Here is a 23584-nt window from a genome sequence, read left to right on the forward strand (position 1 = left end):
TATTGTTGTTGCCCATGTCCGTCCGTATATATATATATTTTTTTAATTAATTTTATTTACGAATTGGCTTACAAGTATGTTAAGTACATTCATATTTAAATTTAAATAACATGCACTTTTGTATACAGCTTTATTAATAGGGGTTTCCTACAGTACACAGATCTAAAAAAAAAGGAAGAGTAGTATTAAATGTAAATCCATCAATGGGAAATGTGTAGGCAAGAGGTTCTAGGAATCTATTAATTATTTAAAAAAATATTGCCATTTATTTCTATGTTTTTCCGGAGATAATTCTATCTCCAGTTTAGCATTTTCTATTAAGAAACTTTCATATTTATTTATATTTAATGTTTCATTTTGTAATTTAGTCGATATATATAAAACTTAGTTAAAATAATTACATGATTAATGAAGATCCATTCAGTGTTATTTATATAAAACGGTTTGTTAGTGAGACCAAGATGTTTGACTTTGTTTGTTATATTGATCTTTATATCAGTTCGATCTAGGATAGTATTAAAACGATTCCATATTATTTGTGATACAGAGAGATGTTCCACAGTTTCTATATTAGACTCGCAGAAGGTACATAATGTGTTATTTACTTTTTTAATTTTGAATAATTTATTATTTGTAAATTCCTATGGAGATATTTGTATACACCACTTCTCTGTTTTGTGCTAAGACATACTGATAATAATAATAATATCTTTATTTTCAAAGGTGAAAAATTAGGCTTAAAGCCTGTTTACAATTTTGGCCTTTATAACAAAGAAATGAAAAAGACAGTAACGTATTAAATATTAAAACGATTCCATGAATATAGCGACATGGTATAGACGCGGTTTGATTAGAGTATATTAACTGGTTTAAACATTGGTTTTAATCTGTTAGACAGAACCTTACTCATTAACTTGACATCGATATAAACAAGCGTGATGGGTCTCCATGTTTTATCACCCAGTAATACATCAGTAGATATCGCTTGTTTGATAAATTTCAACTGTCCAATCACGATTTGGGGCAATCTGACCCACTCCTCTTGCAGTGCCAATTCTTGCAGTGTTGTCGGTTGACGTTGACGTCGACGAACACGTCTCCCGATCAAATTAAACGTAACAAACTAAAGCAATGATACGCTAAACAGTAAATCCTATGCAAGAACCGATAGGAATGCTAACATGGACATAAACCAGCACGTGACAGTTTTAATCAACCCTTCCTTGAAGTGTCAAATTTAACGATGAACCCCTCCCACGTGCATGGCGCTATTGCGTGTCACATGTGCAGCTTAGTGGTTCTCAAAGCATATCAAGTGTCCATGACTATTTATTATATCACAACCTACATAGGCATTTGCATTTTAATATCCCCTACCTTTTTTAAAGCGTATATTAAAATTAATGAGAATGATAAAGACAATATTTTCAATATAAATGTTAATTTAAAATGCTGCGCTGTTATATGAAAGATTAATATATAAAGATTAATTTGTAATGCACTGAAATGAAAATTGAAAAGCACAAAAAAATGACCACGCAATTGATGTAACACTACTTTAGTGATAACAGATATCAGTTTCGTAAATATATGGTTTATTTACATTGGAACAGAATATAACACAACTACATCAATACTACAGAAACTAGACTATACAGGAACTAAACTATATCGGGAACTAGATTACGACAGGAACACATCAGGACGCCACATAAGTATATTAAATCTACCATTCAGCCCCTCTGCCAAGGCAGCGACTGAACTCGGTGAGTCCATACGCCAGTCTCCCTGTCTCCGCTGGTCTCTCTGTCAGCAAACTCCGCATTATATACCTTCGGACAATTAATAAGACACGTGGTCATACATGCAATTGTCTCTTTTATCTCGTCATGGCATGCTTACTGACCAGTGCGTATTCCTTTGAAGTAATGCGGAGCGTGTGCACAGATCATATGTAGTTTGTAAATGACATATGGGATTAATTACATATTTAATTAGAACATAGCCAGTCCACGCCTTAACAGAAGTTTATACAGAGTTGAAATGTCAATATCATATATTATCAAAAACCAGCTGGGGGATCACGTGGCTAAGTGGGTAAGACGCTAGCTCGCTAGCCTGGAGGTCGGGTGTTCGATCCCTGCATTGGCCGAGAAAGTTCATCTAGATTTTCCGGCGTGGTTCTCCCTTGTCAGTGATGCAGGACGGATGGGCTGACAAGGAAAGCTGTCTAGTCGTTCGGATGGGACGAAAAACCGAGGTCCCGTGTACACATTGGCGTGCACGTAAAAGATCCCTTGGCAGTTTGAATTCGATATAAGAGTAGGCCGTAGTGCCGCTGTCCGGGCAAAATTTCCCTCATAGCACACTGTATGGCGTATGTCCGTCTTCATTAGCCCAGGTTAGGAGCAGAACAGTTGGACGTTAAACTCCATTTCAATTCAATTCAATTCAATTCAAAAACCAGCTGAGGTCATAAAGTTCTAAGCACCTAAATGATCGTTTAATTTGATGAAAGTTATAGAAGCAAGTGTTTACTATATTCACTTTACAACAAGTCTACAACAATCTCATTAAATTGTTTCTATATATTCACGCGTGCTTCTATAGGTTTGCCCATCTTATCTCAAATTGCGAGGTTGGTGACCAAACTCAGACACGACCCACTACGCTGCGTCCACAGTGAGCTGCAAATGGCCCTTTTCGACAGTGATCTGTTAGTGAGGCCAGTGGTAGGCCAGAGATATTGAAGACCAAACAGGTCTTTATTTAGTGTTCTTAATTATTAGTTCCTAATTCATAGTCCTTAATTCTTATTTGTTGTCGTATTTCGACATTTGTTCACTAACATTTGTACATTAACATTTGCACACTAATATTTGTTCACTAACATTAACATTTGTACATTAACATTTGTACACTAATATTTGTTCACTAACATTAACATTTGTACACTAACATTAACATTTGTACACTAATATTTGTACATTAACATTTGTACATTAACATTTGTACACTAACATTTGTACACTAACATAAACATATGTACACTAATATTTGTTCACTAATATTAACATTTGTACACTAATATTTGTTCACTAACATTAACATTTGTACACTAACATTTGTACATTAACATTTGTACACTAGTATTTGTTCACTAACATTAACATTTGTACATTAACATTTGTACACTAATATTTGTTCACTAACATTAACATTTGTACATTAACATTTGTACATTAACATTTGTACACTAATATTTGTTCACTAACATTAACATTTGTACACTAACATTTGTACACTAATATTTGTTCACTAACATTAACATTTGTACATTAACATTTGTACACTAACATTAACATTTGTATCTTACAAATCAATATTTGTTTTTACAAATCAATATTTTGTTAATTATCATCCAACCTTAATACCGTTATCAAGGTATGTAAATATGCATGTGCAAGAATATAACTCACATTTTTGAAAAGTTAAGCGAACCCTCTGTTTATTGGCTTATTTTTATTTACATGTACATTTAAATACCTTGGAAAAGATCTAAGTTGCACGTTACTAAACTTAATTATTTAAACTCAGAATTTGGATCTTAATAAGAAATCCGTAATATCTGTTCATATACTGCTGAAAGGTATGTTTATTACTTGCTATAAGAAAGTAAATCATTTTCTTGAACATATACTATTCAAAAAAAGTAGGGGATATTTGATTTTTAAGTGTTATTAAAGTCACCTAATGAAACTGACGAAGAAACAAATGACAAAATGAAATGAAGTTCACATTCATCGATTTATTCCAAATGATCGTTAGACTAAGTAAGGCACAGACTGACCATTATAAGGGTAAAATGATACCCGGGGTCAAACAGCAAAGTTACCACAGCATCACAACCAAGTCAGTAACGGGTAAATCCTCCTCTGTTTGCCAAACAAGCATTGATCCGACGTGGCATACTCCTAATGAGACGTCTAAGGTCATTTTGGTCCAGATTGTCCCATTCCTGTTGCAACGCAGCAGCAAGTTCTTGGACATTGGCAGGACGTTGTTGACGTTGACGTAACCTCTGTCCAAGCATGTCCCAGACATGCTCGATGGGGGAGAGGTCGGGACTCAGTGCTGGTCAAGGTAATGTGGTGATGTTCTGTTGTTGGAGGTAACCTGTAACGATCCTGGCCCTGTGACATCTTGCGTTGTCATCCTGGAAGATGAAACGGCGGCCATGACGTCGTGCGATCGGCACAACATGTACTGCCAAGATGTTGTCCCGGTAGTACTGGCCTGTAACACGCCCTGCAACAACATGTAAAGCAGTTCTTCCAGCAACAGTGATGCCTCCTCACACCATAACAGAACCACCCCCAAATCGATCATGTCTGATGACGTTAACGTCTTGGAAGCGCTCGTTTCGACGACGCCACACCCTCCTACGTCTGTCCAAAAAATCAACAGTGAACCTTGACTCATCTGAAAACATCACATTGCTCCAGCGTCGATTATCCCAGTGTTGACGATCCCTACACCAACGACGTCTTGCCTGAATGTGATGATCTCTCAAACAAGGGATCACGCGAGGACGTCGGGCGCGAAGGTGACCCCTATGCAGTCGATTCCGAATCGTCTGGCCACTCACTCTCACACCAGTGTCTGTTTGAAGACGAGCGCTGATCTGATTTGCTGTGATGACACGATTTCTCAAGGCCAAGGTACGGATAAATCGATCCTGGGCTTGAGTTGTCGCCCTTGGTCGACCTGAGCGTGGTCTGTCCTGTACAGATTGTGTATCACGGTATCTGGACCATAGCCTGCTTATGACAGACTGAGAAACATTCATCGTCCGCGCCACAACCGCCTGTGTTGTGCCGATCTGTAGCATGCCACGGGCACGTAACCTTTCATTTTGGGTAAGCCGACGCATATCAAAATTTGTTTTCTGGTCACTAAAACAATTAAACTGATGTTTCCACCCTGGAATTCAATGCCACAATGACTGTAACATTCAAAGTCAGAGTCGTGCAAATCTTGGGTTGGACCCCCATGATGATCCCAAGCATCACCTGCATTCCATGCGGTAGCTATTGGTGCGTTTGGGCGTCACATGTAACTGGAAATGTTTCTTCTGTTAGGTTATATAGTGACTTTTTTCGTAGTCATTTGCATATTTTAGTATTATGCCCCCGAAATCAAATATCCCCTACTTTTTTTGAATAGTATATATGATGACTACCTTGAAAAAAAGATCAATTTTAATTGGCACTAATCAGCGACGGATTACCCATGGTGGGCCTTATGTCTTTGGGCATGCGAGGGCCCCCCAACGTAACACAATTAGGCAATATTATTCCATACGTATGCGCGTAACTATATCAAACCTAATTTGAAGTCGGTCAGTGAGACTGGGAGACCTTGATACGTAAGACAAATATGAAGTCATCTTTCACGGCTATATCTTCTATGGGACGATCCCCGAGGGAGGGGGCGCTTACTCGCTAGCCTGCAGGTAGCGGGTTCGCTCTCCGTGTTGGCCGAGAAAGTTTATCGGGATTTTTCAGCGTGGTTTCCCCTTGTCACTGGTGCAGGATGGAGGGCCTGAGAAGGACAGCTGTCTAGTCGTTCGCGTAAAAGATCCCTTAACAGTTGGAATTCGATATATGGGTAGGACGTAGCGCCGCTGTCCAGGCAAAATGTCCCCCATAGCATACTGTATGGCGTATGCCCGTCTTCATTAGCCCAGCCGGAGCAGAACAGTAGGACGTTAAACCCCAAATGTCTGATTTGTAACAGTGTGTGGTGTGTGTGTGGTGTGAGAGAGAGAGAGAGAGAGAGAGAGCGAGCGAGAGATTTTATATCAATAATTCACTTGCGCGAAGGTGTCTTTATCGATGGAAGGAAGATGCGTTAAGTTGATGTTGCCATATTGTTATATCTGCAACGTTTTCGTATTGCTATGAATATTACTTGTTGTTTTGGTTCTCTGATGTATAATTTAATATTAAAGTATATATTATACTAGCGGATAAATGGCGGTGCATGGGTTGAAAGAAGTATAACTCCAAAAACCGGAAGTGGTAGAGTATTACGAAAGTATTCTAATATCTCTGTAAAAGATGACCGCCTTCAACACATGACGTCATATCACGCGACATCAATCATTGGCTCAATGGCGCGTGCATTGTTTACATAAGACGTTACTCATTTTAATAACTATTTACACTAAAATAGGAAATAATTTTTACCTACAAATACTTCAAACGTCTTTATTTCTTTTTCTACTACATAAAAAAATGTTTTAGAATTTAATTGTCGGAGGAAAAAAGTTAATATTTGTATGTTCAGACCTTTTAGTAGTATGACTGTAACTGCCGTAGATTTATATATGTATTAGATTAGAATGGTGAGCCGAATGTCCGTATTTAAGAAACTTGGTCAAAGTTGGAGTTATTGTGAATTTGCCCTGTATAATACAGGTGTCCGTCAGGATAACCGGGACTACTTCCACCTATCCACGGAGTCCCGTGCTACCAGCGGGATTTAACCTATATATTGCTGTTGAGCGAGTTGCACGCGCGGCTCTTGTCAGGACTTGTGTGTACGCCTGCACGGGCATATCAACACGTGTTTTATTTAATTAGGGAGTGACTTTGTTTACTATTATCTCGTCATGTTTCCTCTTAATTGTAAGGATAGTGATGAAAAAATGAGATCATCATGGCTAGATGGGCGACATATTCCACTGTCGTCCACGGGTGGCAATTCCATATCCCGTCAGTTTTATACGGGTAATAGTCCATTCAATCGATCTCAATGGTGTTATAATATTCCAGAGTCCTTGTTCTTTGATGGCTATTCCAACTGGCCTAGTTTTGCCAATAAATTTAGCAGGTTTGCCATAGCACAGACATGGTCCGACCTGGAATATAGGGAACAGTTGTTCTTTTGTTTAAAGGGATATGCGGTCATAGAATAGTCCTTTCACGGAATGGTAATTTGACATGCTTTGAACTTTTGACAAAACTCGAGGAATGTTTTAGTCGTGTAGAAATTTCTCGGGCCGCAAACCCATTTCACAATCAATCATCACCGGTTCAAAGAATTAGTTGTATGCGTAATGATAATGTAATGGCAGCAACCGAAATCCGAGCCGAAACTCCCGAATCACAGAAAATGACTTCGTCCAAAATAGAGGATTGCTGGGACCGGATGGATCGTACGTGTACTAACATCATCAATAAAATTGACAAATTAACTGATCAGTATCGTCAGTTAACCGATATTTGTAATTCCTCAGAAAGAACTCATCGGTCACGTGCCGTAATGCCTAATGCGGAAACTCCACTTTTCAAGTTTATTCCGAAGAATTTAACATGTGACCTTGTCCATGAATGTTCTGAAATGGACGAATTAAAACTTGAATTCGATCAAGCAGACAAGCCTTGTGTCCCAAGTTTGTCCAGTGATTCAGCTGTCGAGATATCCGAGGATAACACTTTGACTACCAACGGGTCGGATAGATGCGGGATGATCGCCATTTTTGAAACCGCCAAGGCATCGAACGGTTTCACTAACACCGATTTATACGGTGATGTAACAAATATCACCACCCCGGGGGGTGATCAAAAGTTCCTGGATACCGTTGCAACCGGTGTCATTCCAAGAATCGACTCAATCGATTCCGCGAAAATTGACGTAACTTGCGGATTTATATCGACGTCTATAAGTCAGTTTAATTTTAATTAATAAATACCGGAAGAAAGATGACAACACTTTCTGAGCATCGCAGTCGAGCGTTAAAGGAGAAACTGTTAAAAACTAAAGAGGTTCCCGAGTTTCATGCGTTTGAAAATTCAATTGTGAACTGGTTGCGCTCGATATCAAATAGTCAAACGGAACTTCTATTTCGCGGTCTATCAACTTTAGTTGTTACGCAGTTTACCGCTGGGGAATACTCAATTTCCGATAGTTTCTTTGAGCCACAAAAAGAAAAGCCTCCTAGACTTAAGTGTGTGGAGTTTAAAAGATCTACCATAGATAAATGGTTCGAAGTTCCTGTGTATGATTTGACTGGACCAGTAAATTAGTACAGCCAGTTATTTCGAGAAGAGATGAATTTGTTCATAGTAGGACTACATGTAATTAAGCTGTGTGTCAGTTTCATCAAAGATGAATTGTTATTGACCTTACGCGGTGTTCCTGTAAATACGGTGAACACAGATTTATTTATTGATAATTCGCGCATTATCAACGATGTTTTTGATGCGGGTTACGAATCAGAAGTAACAATTTTTTTTTAGCTGTCCTGAAGCAGATATTAGCCTCAACGTTAACTATCTCACGGCGTAATATCGACAATCAGAGTTTACGTCTGGATCTTTAAATATTTTCGACAATTTGTGATCGAGATTTCTCTCCTCGATGTAATCAAGTTTGCTCATCGATGTAATCAAGTTTGCTCATCGATGTAATCAAGTTTGCATTAACAGCATATCGGCTCTTCTGTAAAATGGTTGAATCTATTTATCTCGATCCGTTACGGTCGAATAAAAAGAAAATTATAAGTTATGGAAATGTTGCGTAAAACATTGGACTGAATGGCATACTCAGTTTACCGTTACATAATATTGAATGTCTCAATATTCCACGTCTGAGTTCATCTGTAGTCAACATGAACTATTTGTAGAGGGTCTTTGTTACGAATACGAGAATATCTGGCCAAAATAAAATGCTATTTTTCGAGTTTAGGAAATAAGATTAAATCATTCCTTCGAAGTAAAGGAACAAAATTTAAAGTGAAGATGTCTTCAACATTACGATGTTGAATATTTACCTGTTAAACTTAATGCCAACGGTGACTTTGGTGTAAACCGTTAAATAGCTGTGTGTGTATGTAGAATTTTTTTCGGTGAATTTATAACCGATTTGTTCTTGATTGATGTGTGAATGATACGGTGTACCTGTATACCGTTACTAGTGTGATTGAAAGTGTGAGTGTGAAGAGTAGGATATTTTTTTTCAGAACCAGGAACCAGGGGAGGTGTGTTGTGATTTTGCCCTGTATAATACAGGTATCCGTCAGGATAACCGGGACTACTTCCACCCATCCACGGAGTCCCGTGCTACCAGCGGGATTTAACCTATATATTGCTGTTTTGCCGTGGCTACGGCTCAGATTATGTTTAGACTCAAAATAGGTAACATTGTTAGATTATGCGGACGCCTTACATGCCAAGCGGGGTTTGGATAAATACACTCGACACTACAGAGTATTCATTGTTTAATTTAGAATTAAGTACCGTTCTACTTTATATCTAATTAATATTACTTTGTTACATATATATACCTTTAGGTTAATTTGTAATAGGTTATCATATTTCATTGAGTATGAATTAGGTCATTTATTATTAAGTTAAGCTGATTTGGTAAGCTGTAGCATATTAAGGATTACTCCAGCGCACAACCTTTTTCCCGGGCTAAAATGGAGGAGCCATAGAATTTTTGTGTGTGATAAAAGCGTTTAATTTATGGACCTGTATCAAATATTGTGATGCAATCAAGGACTTCTACCGTAACAATCATAAATCCAAATGTATTTTCATAATATTACAAAATCCGCCGCAGTACTAACTATCACAATTTCAGACATAACTCTTGACGCGTTTGATAATATCGACGGCTTTTGTAATACTAACAAACACCTTTTCCTTCAGCATAATTTTTTAATTTCTTTAATACAATTCATATTATAGTACCAAACGCATGACAATTAATTTCCTTGTTGTTTTAACGAATGAAGGAATTGGCTGAAACGTGAAGAAGTATCATCATCTTCATCATCATCATCATTGTCGTCATGGCAATAATACTTGAAAAGCTTTAATATACCGTGCATGACAAATTTCTTAGGGCACAATTAAATTATTTGAAACGTACAATCTATTACTGATGTTTAAAACGACACAGATTTTCAGTTCTGCTTGGTGTATAAAAGTATAGTATTTACTCCATCTTGCTTTCTAAGGACGCAAATTTTATTTTGTTGTACGTTTTCTTTGATCCGGTTCTTGTTTAGTTTCATAGTCATCCACTATTGTCTATTATTTAAAATTTCCCACAGATGTAGGTTCATCATGGTTCAGTTCGTCGTTTCTGATGGTAAATGAAGCTCTTGGAGGTGCATTGTTTAATTTTCCAGCTGCTTATGATCAAGCTGGAGGTGTGGTGGTTGCTATAAGCATACAATCAGTAAGTTTATAATTGTTAAAACAAAACAAAAAAATCTTGCTCCGACGGATTAAGAAAAACAAGAGCATATAAATCTTCTTTTCCTGGTACAATTTTCCAGCTGGTTATGATCAGACTGGAATCGTAGTTGTTACCTTAAGCACACAGTCATCCTCGTTTTCCTCGGTCGTATCGTTCCCGTCTACTTCAGTAACCACTTGGACATTCACGGAATATTCACGAATTCAAACCAAGATAAAACAGATTACATAATAGCATTAGCATCATTGTTAATGTTCACCACTATACAGGATCTAGTACTTTTGGTTATGAAAAATTGAATATGCAAGTTACTTTCCTTCGCCCACTGGCTTTATATTTATGGAATTTTTTGTTTTATCGATAAAAATAGCTTGACCTTTTCTTGTTATTGACCGCGATATCACTATTCTAGAAGCAGACGTTAATTCACAAGCTACGACGACAAGAGATGAGATGGCAAAAGAAAGGGTATGGGATTGTCTCCTTCAATTCTTCTATGAGCCACATACGCTCACATCAGGCATCGAAACCGCAAGTCAGAGGTGACCGGTCAGCTGGGGCTTGAAGCGCGACACTCTAGACCACTAGGCCATCTCAACCCCCTTGCGAATACACCCCTGGTTTGAACCAAAATGACTGAAGTGTTTTGTTGACAATACATTAAAACCTGTTCTATTTATTATTATTATTTTCCAGATATTTCTTGTGTTCATCGTGGCGGCCATCATGATATTGGCCTACTGTTCTGATTTAAGTGATGCGGCAACGTATCAAGATGTAGTTTTATCAGTTTGTGGAAAGAAAACTCAGACAGGGGCGGCCATTTGTCTTTTTTGTTATTGTTTCGGGGCGTGTATAACCTTTCTAATTATTATTGGTGACCAATGGGAGGAATGTAAGTTATTGTAAATATTCCATTATTCACAGCTAAGATATTAAATATGAAAATAAATAGGACTTATCACGTCCCGTTATATAATATGTTCAATATAAGCAAGATAGATAACTCCTTCCCGGCAAGCGCATGTGCTAACCATTCGGCCATCCCACCATACTTATGGAACATCAATTACTAATTAATTTGGGCGACGTTTTGAAGATAGTTTTCAAGCAAGTACAGTAACAAATTGTTGTTGTCTATTACAAATTTAGTTGTCTATTACAAATTTAGCGTCCAGTACATTATTATATGATATTATGGACAGGTTGATTTAATTCAGTTATTTACATAGGAGTAATATTTAAAAAAAAGCAAATGAGTATAAGCATAATGTATATCAAAATGTCACATTAAAACACGGTGTTACAATTCGCATGTGAGAAGAAAGGGCATTATAAAAACAAGTTAGAACAGGATTTCCAGCTGATTGATGATACCAGGCATCAATCAGCTGGAAATCCTGTTCTAACTACATTAATGTTAATTTATTCTGATATTATTAAACCACCAAGTGGCTTAGCCGCCAACCTGGTCTCCACTACCAGTTATTTTTCCATGATTAGTGATATAGTGGTCTATTTTGCGCAACTAACTCAACATTGAATTCCCGATTCTACTATGAATTTTGAAATCGCTTCGTAGATCAAATATGGTTGGGAGAGAGGGTATATTTTGAAAGGCACATTGAAAGTTGGCATCTTCCATTAAATCTCTTACAAACAGACTTTTCTCTTTTAATTTATTGCACGCCGTGACGACTTGATTAATTGTTAAATTGTTGCCGCATTCGCACTTCATTGGTTTATAGTTATGGTCGGTTATTAATTCTTTGAAATGAAATGAAATGAAATGGAGTTTAACGTCCTACTGTTCTGCTCCTAACCTGGGCTAATGAAGACGGGTATACGCCATACAGTGTGCTATGAGGGAAATTTTGCCCGGACAGCGGCACTACGGCCTACTCTTATATCGAATTCCAACTGCCAAGGGATCTTTTACGTGCACGCCAATGTGTACACGGGACCTCGGTTTTTCGTCCCATCCGAACGACTAGACAGCTTTCCTTGTCAGCCCCTCCGTCCTGCATCACTGACAAGGGAGAACCACGCCGGAAAATCTGGATGAACTTTCTCGGCCAATGCAGGGATCGAACACCCGACCTGCAGGCTAGCGAGCTAGCGTCTTACCCACTTAGCCACGTGATCCCCGTATTAATTCTTTAGTTCTCAGCCTTGTGTTTAACCCACAAATTTGGCGCAATGGGTTGGCTATATTGCTTGGTATTGTAAACTGTATAATTTAGCAAGATCTGTTTTATTTGCACTCCCAAAGTAGTGGGTGGTGTTATTTTACAAACGTTGATGTTCAAATTCGGGGCCCCCTTCAAACGTTGTAGTTACCCTACCCATGTATGAACATATTTTTGTTATTTCTTTCTGACCCCCCTAGCCCCCCTGCACACCCCCCCCCCCCCGGAAGATAGTGGGGGTTAAACTCAGGGTAATAATTTAGATTTGATTAAAAATCTTCATTATTTTCCCTTTGTAAACCTCATCTTGACTCTATATTAGGGGTTTCTGGCTCGCTCTGTTCATTGGTGATGTTAAATTTAAGATATAACCAGCGGCTACCAGCCAGGATACGCCCAAATTTTGCAAGATATGGATAGAGAACAAGCTAAAAACAAACAGCATTTTTTGTACAATTAGGGGCAATACTCCAGAAAGTTATGGTCTGAAATCAAGGGCCATAATTCAGGAAGTTACGATCCGATATGCGCGGATATCGAAAGGAACCGAGATCTTTGGGTTGTAAACTTACATTTCAAGTTTTAGCAAAATGAGAAGAAAATTGTGACCTCTAGAGGGTCCACAACATTGATATACCATATTTTTACGCTATTTGAGTAAGAGGGGCGGCCATTTTGTCTGTCAGTTTTGGTCTGATTTTTACGAAATTCGAACTCAGCCGTCCGTAGAGTGTATCGGTGATATACTAAAACGATTTGTTTTACATCGGATGAAAATTATGACCTCTATAGGGTCCACAATCTAAAAACGCGATTTTTCGTACAATCATGGGCCATAATTCAGGAAGTTACGGTCCAATATGCGCGAATATCGAAAAAAAAACCCTGAGATCTTTGGGTTATAAACTTACAGTTCAAGTTTAAACAAAATCGGATAAAAATTGTGACCTCTAGAGGGTCCACAACCTTACTATACCATATTTTTTCGCTATTTGAGAACGAGGGGTGGCCATTTTGTCTGTCAGTTTTGGGCTGATTTTCACGCAATTCGAACTCAGCCGTCCTTAGGATGTAGCGGTGATATACTAAAACGATTTTTTTTAATCGGATAACAATTATGACCTCTATAGGGTCCACAAGCTAAAAACGTGATATTTTCGTACAACCAGGGGCCATAATTCAGGAAGTGACTTCCGATATGCTCGAATATCGAAAGGAACCAAGATCTCTGGATTATAAACTTAGATTTCAAGTTTCAACAAAATTGGATAAAAATTGTAACCTCTATAAGGTCCATAACCTTGATATACCAGCCGTGTGTAACGGTGATATAATACGGTTTTACAAATCGAATAAATAATATGACATCTATAATCAGGGGCCATATGCAGGAAGTTACGGTCCGATATGCGCGAATATCGAAAACAACCGAGATTTCAAGTTTCAACAAAATCGGATAAAAATTGTGACCTCATAGGGTCCCCAACCTTGATATACCATATTTTTTACGCTATTTGAGAACGAAGGGCGGTCATTTTGTCTGTCAGTGTTGGGCCGATTTTCACGAAATTCGAACTCAGCCGTCCTTAGGGTGTAACGATGATATAATAATACGATTTCTTTAAATCGGATAAAAAATTATGACCTCTAGGCTATAGGGTCCACAAGCTAAAACCACGATTTTTCGTACAATCAGGGGCCATAATTCAGGAAGTTACGGTCCGATATGCGCGAATATGGACAGGAACCGAGATCTTTGGGTTATAAACTTACATTTCAAGTTTCATCAAAATAGGATTAAAATGGTGACCTCTATAGGGTCCACAAGCTAAAACCGTGATTTTTCGTACAAACAGGGGCCATAATCCATGAAGCAACCGAGATCCTTTGGAGATAAACCTATATTTCAAGTTTCGTCAAAATCGGATAAGAATTGTGACCTGTAGAGTGTCCACAAACAATTGTAGACGGACGGACGGACGCCAACCCCCTCGCTATTTATAAATAATTTCATGAAGATGCAATCTGTAGTTTATCTTTTCATTTCAGTTTTTTTGTTTGTTAGTGAAGAAACGTATTGTCATGGCAGACCAGTTTATATGGATAGACGTTTTACCATAGTCGTGACTTCCATCTTATTTATTTTACCACTCTGTTTCCCGAAAAGAATTGATTTTTTAACGTATGCCAGGTAATTATTCTGTTTAGAATTTATATCTTATTTTTAAATGAATTTAGATTGATTATATAAGATGTATATATAATATATCTTATTTTTAAATGAATTTAGATTGATTATGTAAGATGAATTATATAAGATGTAGATACAAGGCTGATTGTTCTTAGTATAATAGCTCAAAAATAGATCATGAAAAATGAATATGAAATATTTCTGAGCAAGTGTTTTGACACGATAGTTTTGATTGGTATGATAATAAACAAAGTCTTGGTTATTCATTTTATAGTAAATTATTAAATGGCGAAAATGTTCTCATCTATTCATTATCCGTGTCATCCAATGGACTACTAAAGGGTTGATTATGGGCTTGGCACGTGAATAAGTGTCTAAATACTAATTTATATAATATCTGAAAGCAGACAAAAAGATAGGCATAGGTAGATTTAGCTCTTACATTACGTATCTTTAACATTGATTAACAAAATGCTCAACAAAACATTTTAGTTAAACTTATAGTTGTCAATAGACAAAAAGTCCCAAAATTGTGGTCAAAACGGACTTTTTAATTACAACGAACATAGATTGACCATGACAAGAATAAAAAATATCCGAATCTATATTTATATTCTATTTATATTCTATTTATATTCCATTTATATTCTATTTGTATTCTATTTGTATTCTTTATATTCTATTTGTATTCTTTATATTCTATTTATAATATATTCTATTTGTATCCATAATATATTCTATTTATTTATATTTTATTTATATTATATTATATTATATTATATTATATTATATTATATTATATTATAAAATAATTATATTGTGTGCAGAGGATGCTGTTTGTTGCTAAATATTCAATTCCCCTTGTTTTTTATATTGTCGTCCAATATTTGTTTCAGTTTTGTGGGCGTGGCTGGTATTTTATATTTAATGGTTATAGTGGCTGTCAAATATTTTTTACAAGATCCAAGTGATAAACCGACTTATGTTAAAACAAAGTAAGATATGGTATACAAGATACAAGTGATTAACCAAGAACAATATTCAATGTATTCAATAGACTCGTGTCCTGTGTATTTCTATTTCGGCAGTTGGGTGGTCGAAAGTTTACCTCACAGTCACAGATCATAAGGTCTGTCATTGAATCAAATGGTGTGGTTTGATTCGCCGCTTGTACGTGACAAGGAGTAGGGTCGCAAGTCCAACCTCGTAGGTGTTTGTCTGAGTCCTTCGGTTTCCCGCCCGCCCACACTTCTGAGGACACTTACGCGCAACTATTCATTGAAAGAAAATTAAACCATATGTTAGTTCTGAAATGACCCCCATTTTTCTCCCACTATTTTCATTTCAATTATTAAATGTCATCGAAACAATTTAAAGAATCGTAGATTATTTTTTTTCAGACCAGATAATTGGATGGATATATTTCTAGTAATTCCAGAGATATGTTTTGCTTATCAGGTTGGTTCAAACAAATAACTCCCCGTTTTCTACCTATATTAATCAGGAGATACTGGGTTTGCTTCCGAGAGAGTTACACGGATTTTCCAGAATGGTATCTTTTTGTCGGTTGTTCAGGGTAAGGGTCCTGGCAGGTAACAATGACTGGTCGTCTTACGGGGCAAACAACTGACGTCCTGTGTACACGATGGGGTGTATGTAAAAGAACACATCGCGGTTAGAATCGATGAAGTGTAACCAGAAATTCCGTTTTAGGGCAAACATGTCGACCATAGCACACTGATGTTTTATTGTCCGTCTACAGTAGCCCTGTCCATCATAGCACTCTCTGTATATAAGTTGGTCCGACTCTCCCCCATCCCTCTCTCTCTATATAAGTTGGTCCTGTCCGACTCTCCTCATCCGCCTCTGTATATAAGTTGGTCCGACTCCCTCCCCATCTCTCTCCCTCTCTCTCTCTCTCACTTTATATAAGTAGGTGGGAGCCACGGTGGCTAGGTGGTTAAGACGCTGGCTCGCTAGTCTGGAGGTCGGGTGTTCGATCCCTGCATTGGCCGAGAAAGTTCATCCAGATTTTCCGGCGTGGTTTCCCCTTGTCAGTGATGCAGGACGGAAGGCCTGACAAGGACAGCTGTCTAGTCATTCGGATGAGACGAAAAACCGAGGTCCCGTGTATACATTGGAATGCACGTAAAAGATCCCTTGGCTGTTGGAATTCGATATAAGAGTAGGCGATAGTGCCGCTGCCCAGTCAAAATTTCCCTCATAGCACACTGTATGGCGTATGCCCGTCTTCATTAGCCCAGGTTAGGAGCAGAACAGTAGGACGTTAAACCCCATTTCATTTCATTTCATTTATATAAGTAGGTGTCGGGACAACAATTAATGGATTGCGTATAAAATCGTTCAGCAGCAGCTAACTATATATTGTGAAAGGAAAGAGATAGTTATTATCATCTCTGAATTAATTTTAATGTTTTGATTGTTATAATTTGTTTTGATTGTTATAATTTGTTTTGCTCATGAATGTAAATGGTGGTTTGGTTTATTTCCGATCATTGCTTGATAAACCCAGAAGTAGTAAATAAATTAGGAATAAAAAGGATGTTCTATAACTTGCACTGGTAAACTGATACCGTTGACTTATGAACCTGGGTCTCTTAGTAATGACAAATATTGTCATTCATTGATATAAGTGGTCACTATTCTAATCTAATGTTTAGTATACATAGAAAGTGATGGGTCTGTAACTAGCTGTAAAAGTGTAAAAGCGTGACCATTTATGACAGCCATCACTGTTGAATACACAAACGTAGAACATAGTAGTGCATATCATTCAATAGTCACGCTTTTAACACCTTAGTAACATAACATCTAGTTAATGACTTCTGCGTGATTACAGGGAGCAACTGTAAAAAAAATGCAAACAGCAACTAGGGGGTGGGGTGGGTCTGCCAGCGGAAAAAAGTGCAAGAAAAAGTGCATTTCCGGGTAAGAAAATTGGGTGGTCTAACTGAGTTCTGCAAGAAAAAAAGCATTTCCGGGTAAGAAAATTGGGTGGTCTAACAGAGTTCTGAAAGAAAAAAAGCATTTCCGGGTAAGAAAATTGGGTGGTCTAACAGAGTTCTGAAAGAAAAAAAGCATTTCTGGGTAAGAAAATTGGGTGGTCTAATAGGTCCCTGCAAGAAAATTGCAGTTCATATCAATAACAACTCCATCAAAATAGAATCGTATTTTAGACCGTATCCAAAATTATAGTTTACTGACGTAAGAAAACGTTGTGACGTGCTGCCGTTTTTTTTTACCGAGGTGTGTCGAATTAGTGGTCGAATCCAAGCGAAGATAAATTCAATTTTAAAATGCTTGAGTCTTGGGTCGCTAGTAAATAAATTATTAAAGAAAATGCTATTCGAATATTTCAAATAAAATATTTTTAACGTTTGAAGATTTTTAAAAAGATTAGTAAATTATCCTTAGTGTGGCCTTTTTGACCGGTTATGCCAGTCGTGAATGAATTAGTTACGACCTGTTAACCGAGACTACACAGGGATAACTCTTGGCAACAATGATGGCTACACTTTCGAAGTTTTGATAACTTTAACGTGGGTGAGTTTTTAGCCTTTATTATTTTATTTGCAGACCGTCAACACAATTTTATTGCTAGTTCTTGTTCAGAGAAGAGCAGTTCTTGCATACACCCCTCAGAACACCCTATAAAACTATGTGATGCCTAGGATTCAAGTGGTTGCTATGTATATCGTTCTGACGTGTTGTCAATCATTGTCAATTTTAGCATAATTTCCCGTTCCTAGGCCCAAATCAGCTGCTATTTCACCTCCCCTAGTGACTATATTTTCAAACAATTTCTTGAGACTAATGACTCATTATCAGGCGGATCATGTTATTCAGAATTTGGTCAAACTTTGATTTAAATTGTCCACTTTAAAGTAAACACTGCAGAGTCTGAGAGTGCAAAAAAAAAAAAAAAAAAAAATTGACCACACTGCTTAGTTACGAATAATTTATGATGCCTGTTTATGACTGATTTTCTTCTGTTTTATATATTTCAGAGATGTGTTTGGATGAAGTTTGAAAATAGTGTGATGGTCATTTGGGCAGAATTTCTTGAAAATATTTGTCAATAAAGATTTGAGTTGAGGAAGATGGCTGAGCACAAAATGAAAAAAAAGTACACTGTAATATTTATATTCGCCTTGCTAAAACAGAGGGGTGTTATATATTGTCCAATCGACAGTGTCTAATCCACCAATCAAAACGCAAGATTCACCCTTAAGCATGTTACAATGCCGTGTCGATACTGTTTTTTTCCCTGTCGCGGAGGTGTTGTTTGGTGTTCTATGTTATTAGGACAGTTGTGATACTTAAGTGAATGGTGAACTTTGTGTCGTAAGGTGACGACTGTGATTAACTTTATAACTCCTCCGGGAAAGTGAACTTTAATTTCGTGAAAACCCATGCTTTCTAACATGGCGGATCTCCATAGACATAGTGAACTCTGTGAACCATGAAATCTGTGAACTGTGAATTCCGTGACTCGTGAACTCTAATTATTGAATTAGAACTGTCAACAAAGAAAACTGTCAACTTGTTTATTTTTGTACTGTAACTCCTGTTTCTTGTATATGTTTATTTACATAAATATTCATTAATATTTCAAAGCCTTAGCATGTCATGCATGTGTTATCCCGTGATTTGGTCGACTGTTGTCCTGTCAATTTGGTTTGCAAGCCCACTCCGAATAAACACGTCGTGTGGAGAGGGTCAACATCTTTTTTACCCGCAACACCGCAGCATGCTGAGATGAGATTTGGGTAATCTTTTACTTCTTCACACTCTGGTCAAAATTGGTCAACCTGTGATCAGTAGATTAGAGTGGATATGGGAAAGCACAATAAATGAATAGGTACAAGCATAAGTTCATATATTTTAGCCTGTCTCTGCATATGGGCAGTCTTAGACTATCTTTGCTAATAATTCAGACTCAGAATTTTGTCGAACATCAACTCAATATAAATACTGTATTTAAAACATATCGTCTTGTCATTTGTTCTCTTGCTCTGCCTTTTAGTAGTTAGGTATTGCACATACTTTTGGGTGGTCTAAAATGAGATATTTCAAGAAACAAGATTTTAGGGTGGTCTAATAAGCAACTGTGAGGAACACATTTTCTTGCGCATGATTTTTGGGTGGTCAATTGAGCAACTTTGAAGAACACATTTTATTGCGCAAGATTTTAGGGTGGTCTTTCTTAAAAATGATGGTGCATATTTTTTACGCAAGATTTTAATGGGTGGGTGGTCTACCCAGGTCCAGTGCATATTTTTCGACTTGACGTATGATGTTTTACTACTGCCCCCCGCGTGATTACTAACAATTTTAATGAACTAATAAATTTTATGTATATAAAATGACGTCTTTGATCTGCTAGTGTCGTATATTCATTTATAAAAGTTATTTGTTGCTTCGTCAACGATATCAACGCTAAGTTGTTGTCTTTTGATGAGAAATTAAGAATTAGAAACTAATATTTTATGTCTGGTTGAATTGCAGTGCCACGTGAGCTTTTTAAAAAAATTATTTCAGTATGGAAAAACTTTATAAAAGACTTTTGTTTAAATTTCAGTGCCACGTGAGCATTATTCCCATTTATTCCTGTATGGAAAAAAGAAATTTAAAAGAGTTTTCTAAAACTGTGTCTGTAGCGATGGTACTGTGTGTATTATTTTATACCGTGACAGGTATTCTAGGATATTTGCAGTTCGGACACAGAATAACTAGTGATATTATATTATCCTTTGATCCTGATACCACAGTGGTTATAGCCGTAGTATTAATAGCAGTAAAAACATATACAACATATCCGATATTATTATTTTGTGGGAGGTGAGTTTAACATATACGACATATCTCATATTACTATTTTGTGGGAGTTTAAACATATACGAGAGAGAGAGAAATGGGGTTTAACGTCCACTCGACACAAACTAGGTCATTTCGGGACTAACATATGGTTTAATTTTATTTCAATAATTCGCTTGCGCGTAGGGGTCTTTAGCAGTGGGAGGAAACCGGAGGACCCGGAAAAACCCACGAGGTTGGACAGGCGACCCTACTCCTTGCCACGTACAACCGGGGATTCGAAACCACGCCAGTCGACTCAATGACAGACTTTATGATACAGCGCGCTCACGCTAACCATTCAGCCATCCAACCCCCCAAACATATACGACATATCCAATATTATTATTTTGTGGGAGGTGAGTTTAATATATACGACATATCTCATATTACTATTTTGTGGGAGTTTATACAACATATCCAATATTATTATTTTGTGGGGGTTTAAACATATACGACATATCCAATATTATTATTTTGTTGGAGGTGAATTTAAGCATATACGACAAATCAAACAGTATTATTTTGTGGGAGTTTAAACAAATACGACATATCCAATATTATTATTTTGTGGGAGGTAAATTTGAATATATACAAAATATCCGATATTATCATTTTGTGGGAGGTAAATTTAAACATATACAAAATATCCGATATTATCATTTTGTGGGAGGCGAGTTGAAACATATACAACATATACGCTATTATTGTTATCTGAAAGGTGAGTTTAAAAATATGAGATGTTTTTATTTTGTGGGAGTTTAACCCTATGCAACATATCCGATATTATTTTTTCGTGGGAGGTGAGTTGAAACATATACAAAATATCTGATATTATTATTTTGTGGGAGGTGAGTTGAAACATATACAAAATATCCGATATTTTATTTTGTGGGGGTGGGGTAAAAATATACGACAGATCCGATATCACTACTTTGTTGGGGGTGTATTTATACAGCATACAACATATACGATATTATTATTATTATTATGTGAGGTAACTATAGTTGCAGCAAACATTGCTAGGGGCTTGTCAGATCCAATAATGCACCCACCAACACCAAAGACGTTCGTGCTTTAAAATGATGACAAACAAATCCTGCGCAGGTAGTTTAATATTTCAAAATGCGTATGTAATGAAACTTTGGAAATTGCATAACTGGAATATTTTGATATTCAATAGGGTTCTTCCTCATATACTAGTGAACAATACCATATTATACTAGTGAACAATACCATCATTTTTATAAAAAAGATTTCATAAGTCTGCGATTTACGATTAAAACATTCGTAATTTCATTACGACACAGTGAAAACTGGACTTTCTTCATTAATAATTAATTCTCGTGAGGAACATCGCCTGGTCGCTTGGTGGGACGATAAACCGAGGCCTTGTGACCACGTTGATGTGCACCTAAAAGAACCCTTGGCGGCTGGAATTCGGTGAAGAGTATAGATGAAAACAATGCTGTTCGGACAAAGGTTCCCCTCATACATGTTGTTGGGTTGGGTGGCCGCATGGTTAGCGTGCGCGCTGTATCACAAGGTCTCTCTCTCTCTCGCTCTCTCTCATACATGTTATTTCATTTTATCTGTCACACAAAATCTCCCGAAAATCATGGGATACGTCTTCTTTAACCAAGGTGGTGGATACAGAAAAGAAGGGTGGTGTACCGCTTTCATCTCAGTTCACATCTTTAATAAATGTTCCATTTTTTTCAGAGCTGCTTTTGATTCCGTGTGGAATACCGCTTTAAGATTAACACCAGAGGTTATTGAACAACGAGAAAGAAAAATGCGGATTAGTGCAACGTTAGTATGGTTTACGATCACCGTGGCATTGGCAATATTTATACCAAATATAGGAGTAGTGATTGAGTTTCTTGGAGCCTGTTCTGCTTTATTAATATTCATATTTCCAGGTCAGTGAGTTTGACATAAAGTGGGCATGCAGTTATAAAAATATTTTCTATGTATCTGGGCCCTTATTCACGAAAACTTAAACTAAATTACAACCGAAATTTTAAGAAATACTGCAACTTCATTGGATATATGCAAATTGATTTTACTGGTCAGCCAATCGAATTGCAGTATTTCTTAAAATTTCGATTGTATCTTAGTTTAAATTTTCGTGAATAAGGGCCCAGATGATCCCGCGCCATTTGACCTGTTTTTAGTTTTAAGAATACAACAAGAATACCGCACGTTAATGTTTATCCAGGTTTACAAGAAGTATCTCTATGAACCATTTGTTAAGAGGCGAGCAGCAGAATATTTACGCTATGTATTTATCACAATTTCATGATACAGGTCTATGTATTATTGAATAACTGGCATGGAATGTGATAAAAAAAATCTTGTTTCTCAAAAAATAATTGAATAATCATTTATTCAACACTAATGATATTCGTGAAAATATTTAAATAAAGTTTTATTTTTATTTACATTTTAAGGTATGTGTTTGATGAAATCGATGTTGGATAAACAGGATAAAGGTCCAGAATTCCAAACCAACTCGAATCGTATCAAATTTTTGATATTTGTTGGGTGTGCGTTTATAACATTGGGAGCTTTCATATTTGGTTTGATTGTGAGCCAAGCTATACAGAAAGATATACATGGAACCAAATCTATCCGTAAGAAGGGGGGGTATTTATGCATGGCCAAACCTGGCCCATAACCCACCGAACAATTATGTGTGGCCTATGGGGTTTTCGGGAATTAGTATTTTTTTTTTTTTGGTATTTAGTGATTTTTCAGTACTTCGAGTTTTTCGGAATTATGTAATTAATATCATTAAAAAATCTGTACTTTTCGGATTGATTTCGGAATGTTTTGGGGTATTTTTCGGATTTTGTCAGCCAATATAATTTAATCTCTTCTTTTAAACAGATTTAATTTGAAACCAAAATTAGCACCACCATGATTTCTATTAACCACGGAGGTAGAATCTTTCAAGGAAAGCATGGCACTATGAAATTAGTATGCCGTCCTCCCGCCCATCGATGATAAGCACTAAGCAGAAATACACAAGTTGATTAGTTAATGCTTT

At 36.9% G+C, this 23584-nt stretch overlaps 1 protein-coding gene across 1 annotated transcript; it reads left to right on the forward strand.

Moving 5' to 3' along the window:
- The first annotated feature begins 938 nt into the window (after nucleotides 1-938).
- Nucleotides 939-23212, forward strand: LOC126824204 (sodium-coupled neutral amino acid transporter 7-like). The gene is made up of 9 exons (XM_050553389.2): nucleotides 939-963; nucleotides 10127-10254; nucleotides 10972-11170; nucleotides 14514-14655; nucleotides 15552-15650; nucleotides 16056-16113; nucleotides 20258-20517; nucleotides 22255-22454; nucleotides 22986-23212. Exons 1-9 carry the CDS (start codon nucleotides 939-941, stop codon nucleotides 23210-23212), a joined length of 1338 nt encoding a protein of 445 aa, XP_050409346.2.
- The last annotated feature ends 372 nt before the right edge of the window (nucleotides 23213-23584 follow it).

This window comes from Patella vulgata, chromosome 6, assembly GCF_932274485.2.
Source record: "Patella vulgata chromosome 6, xgPatVulg1.2, whole genome shotgun sequence".
Lineage (NCBI taxonomy): Eukaryota > Metazoa > Mollusca > Gastropoda > Patellidae > Patella > Patella vulgata.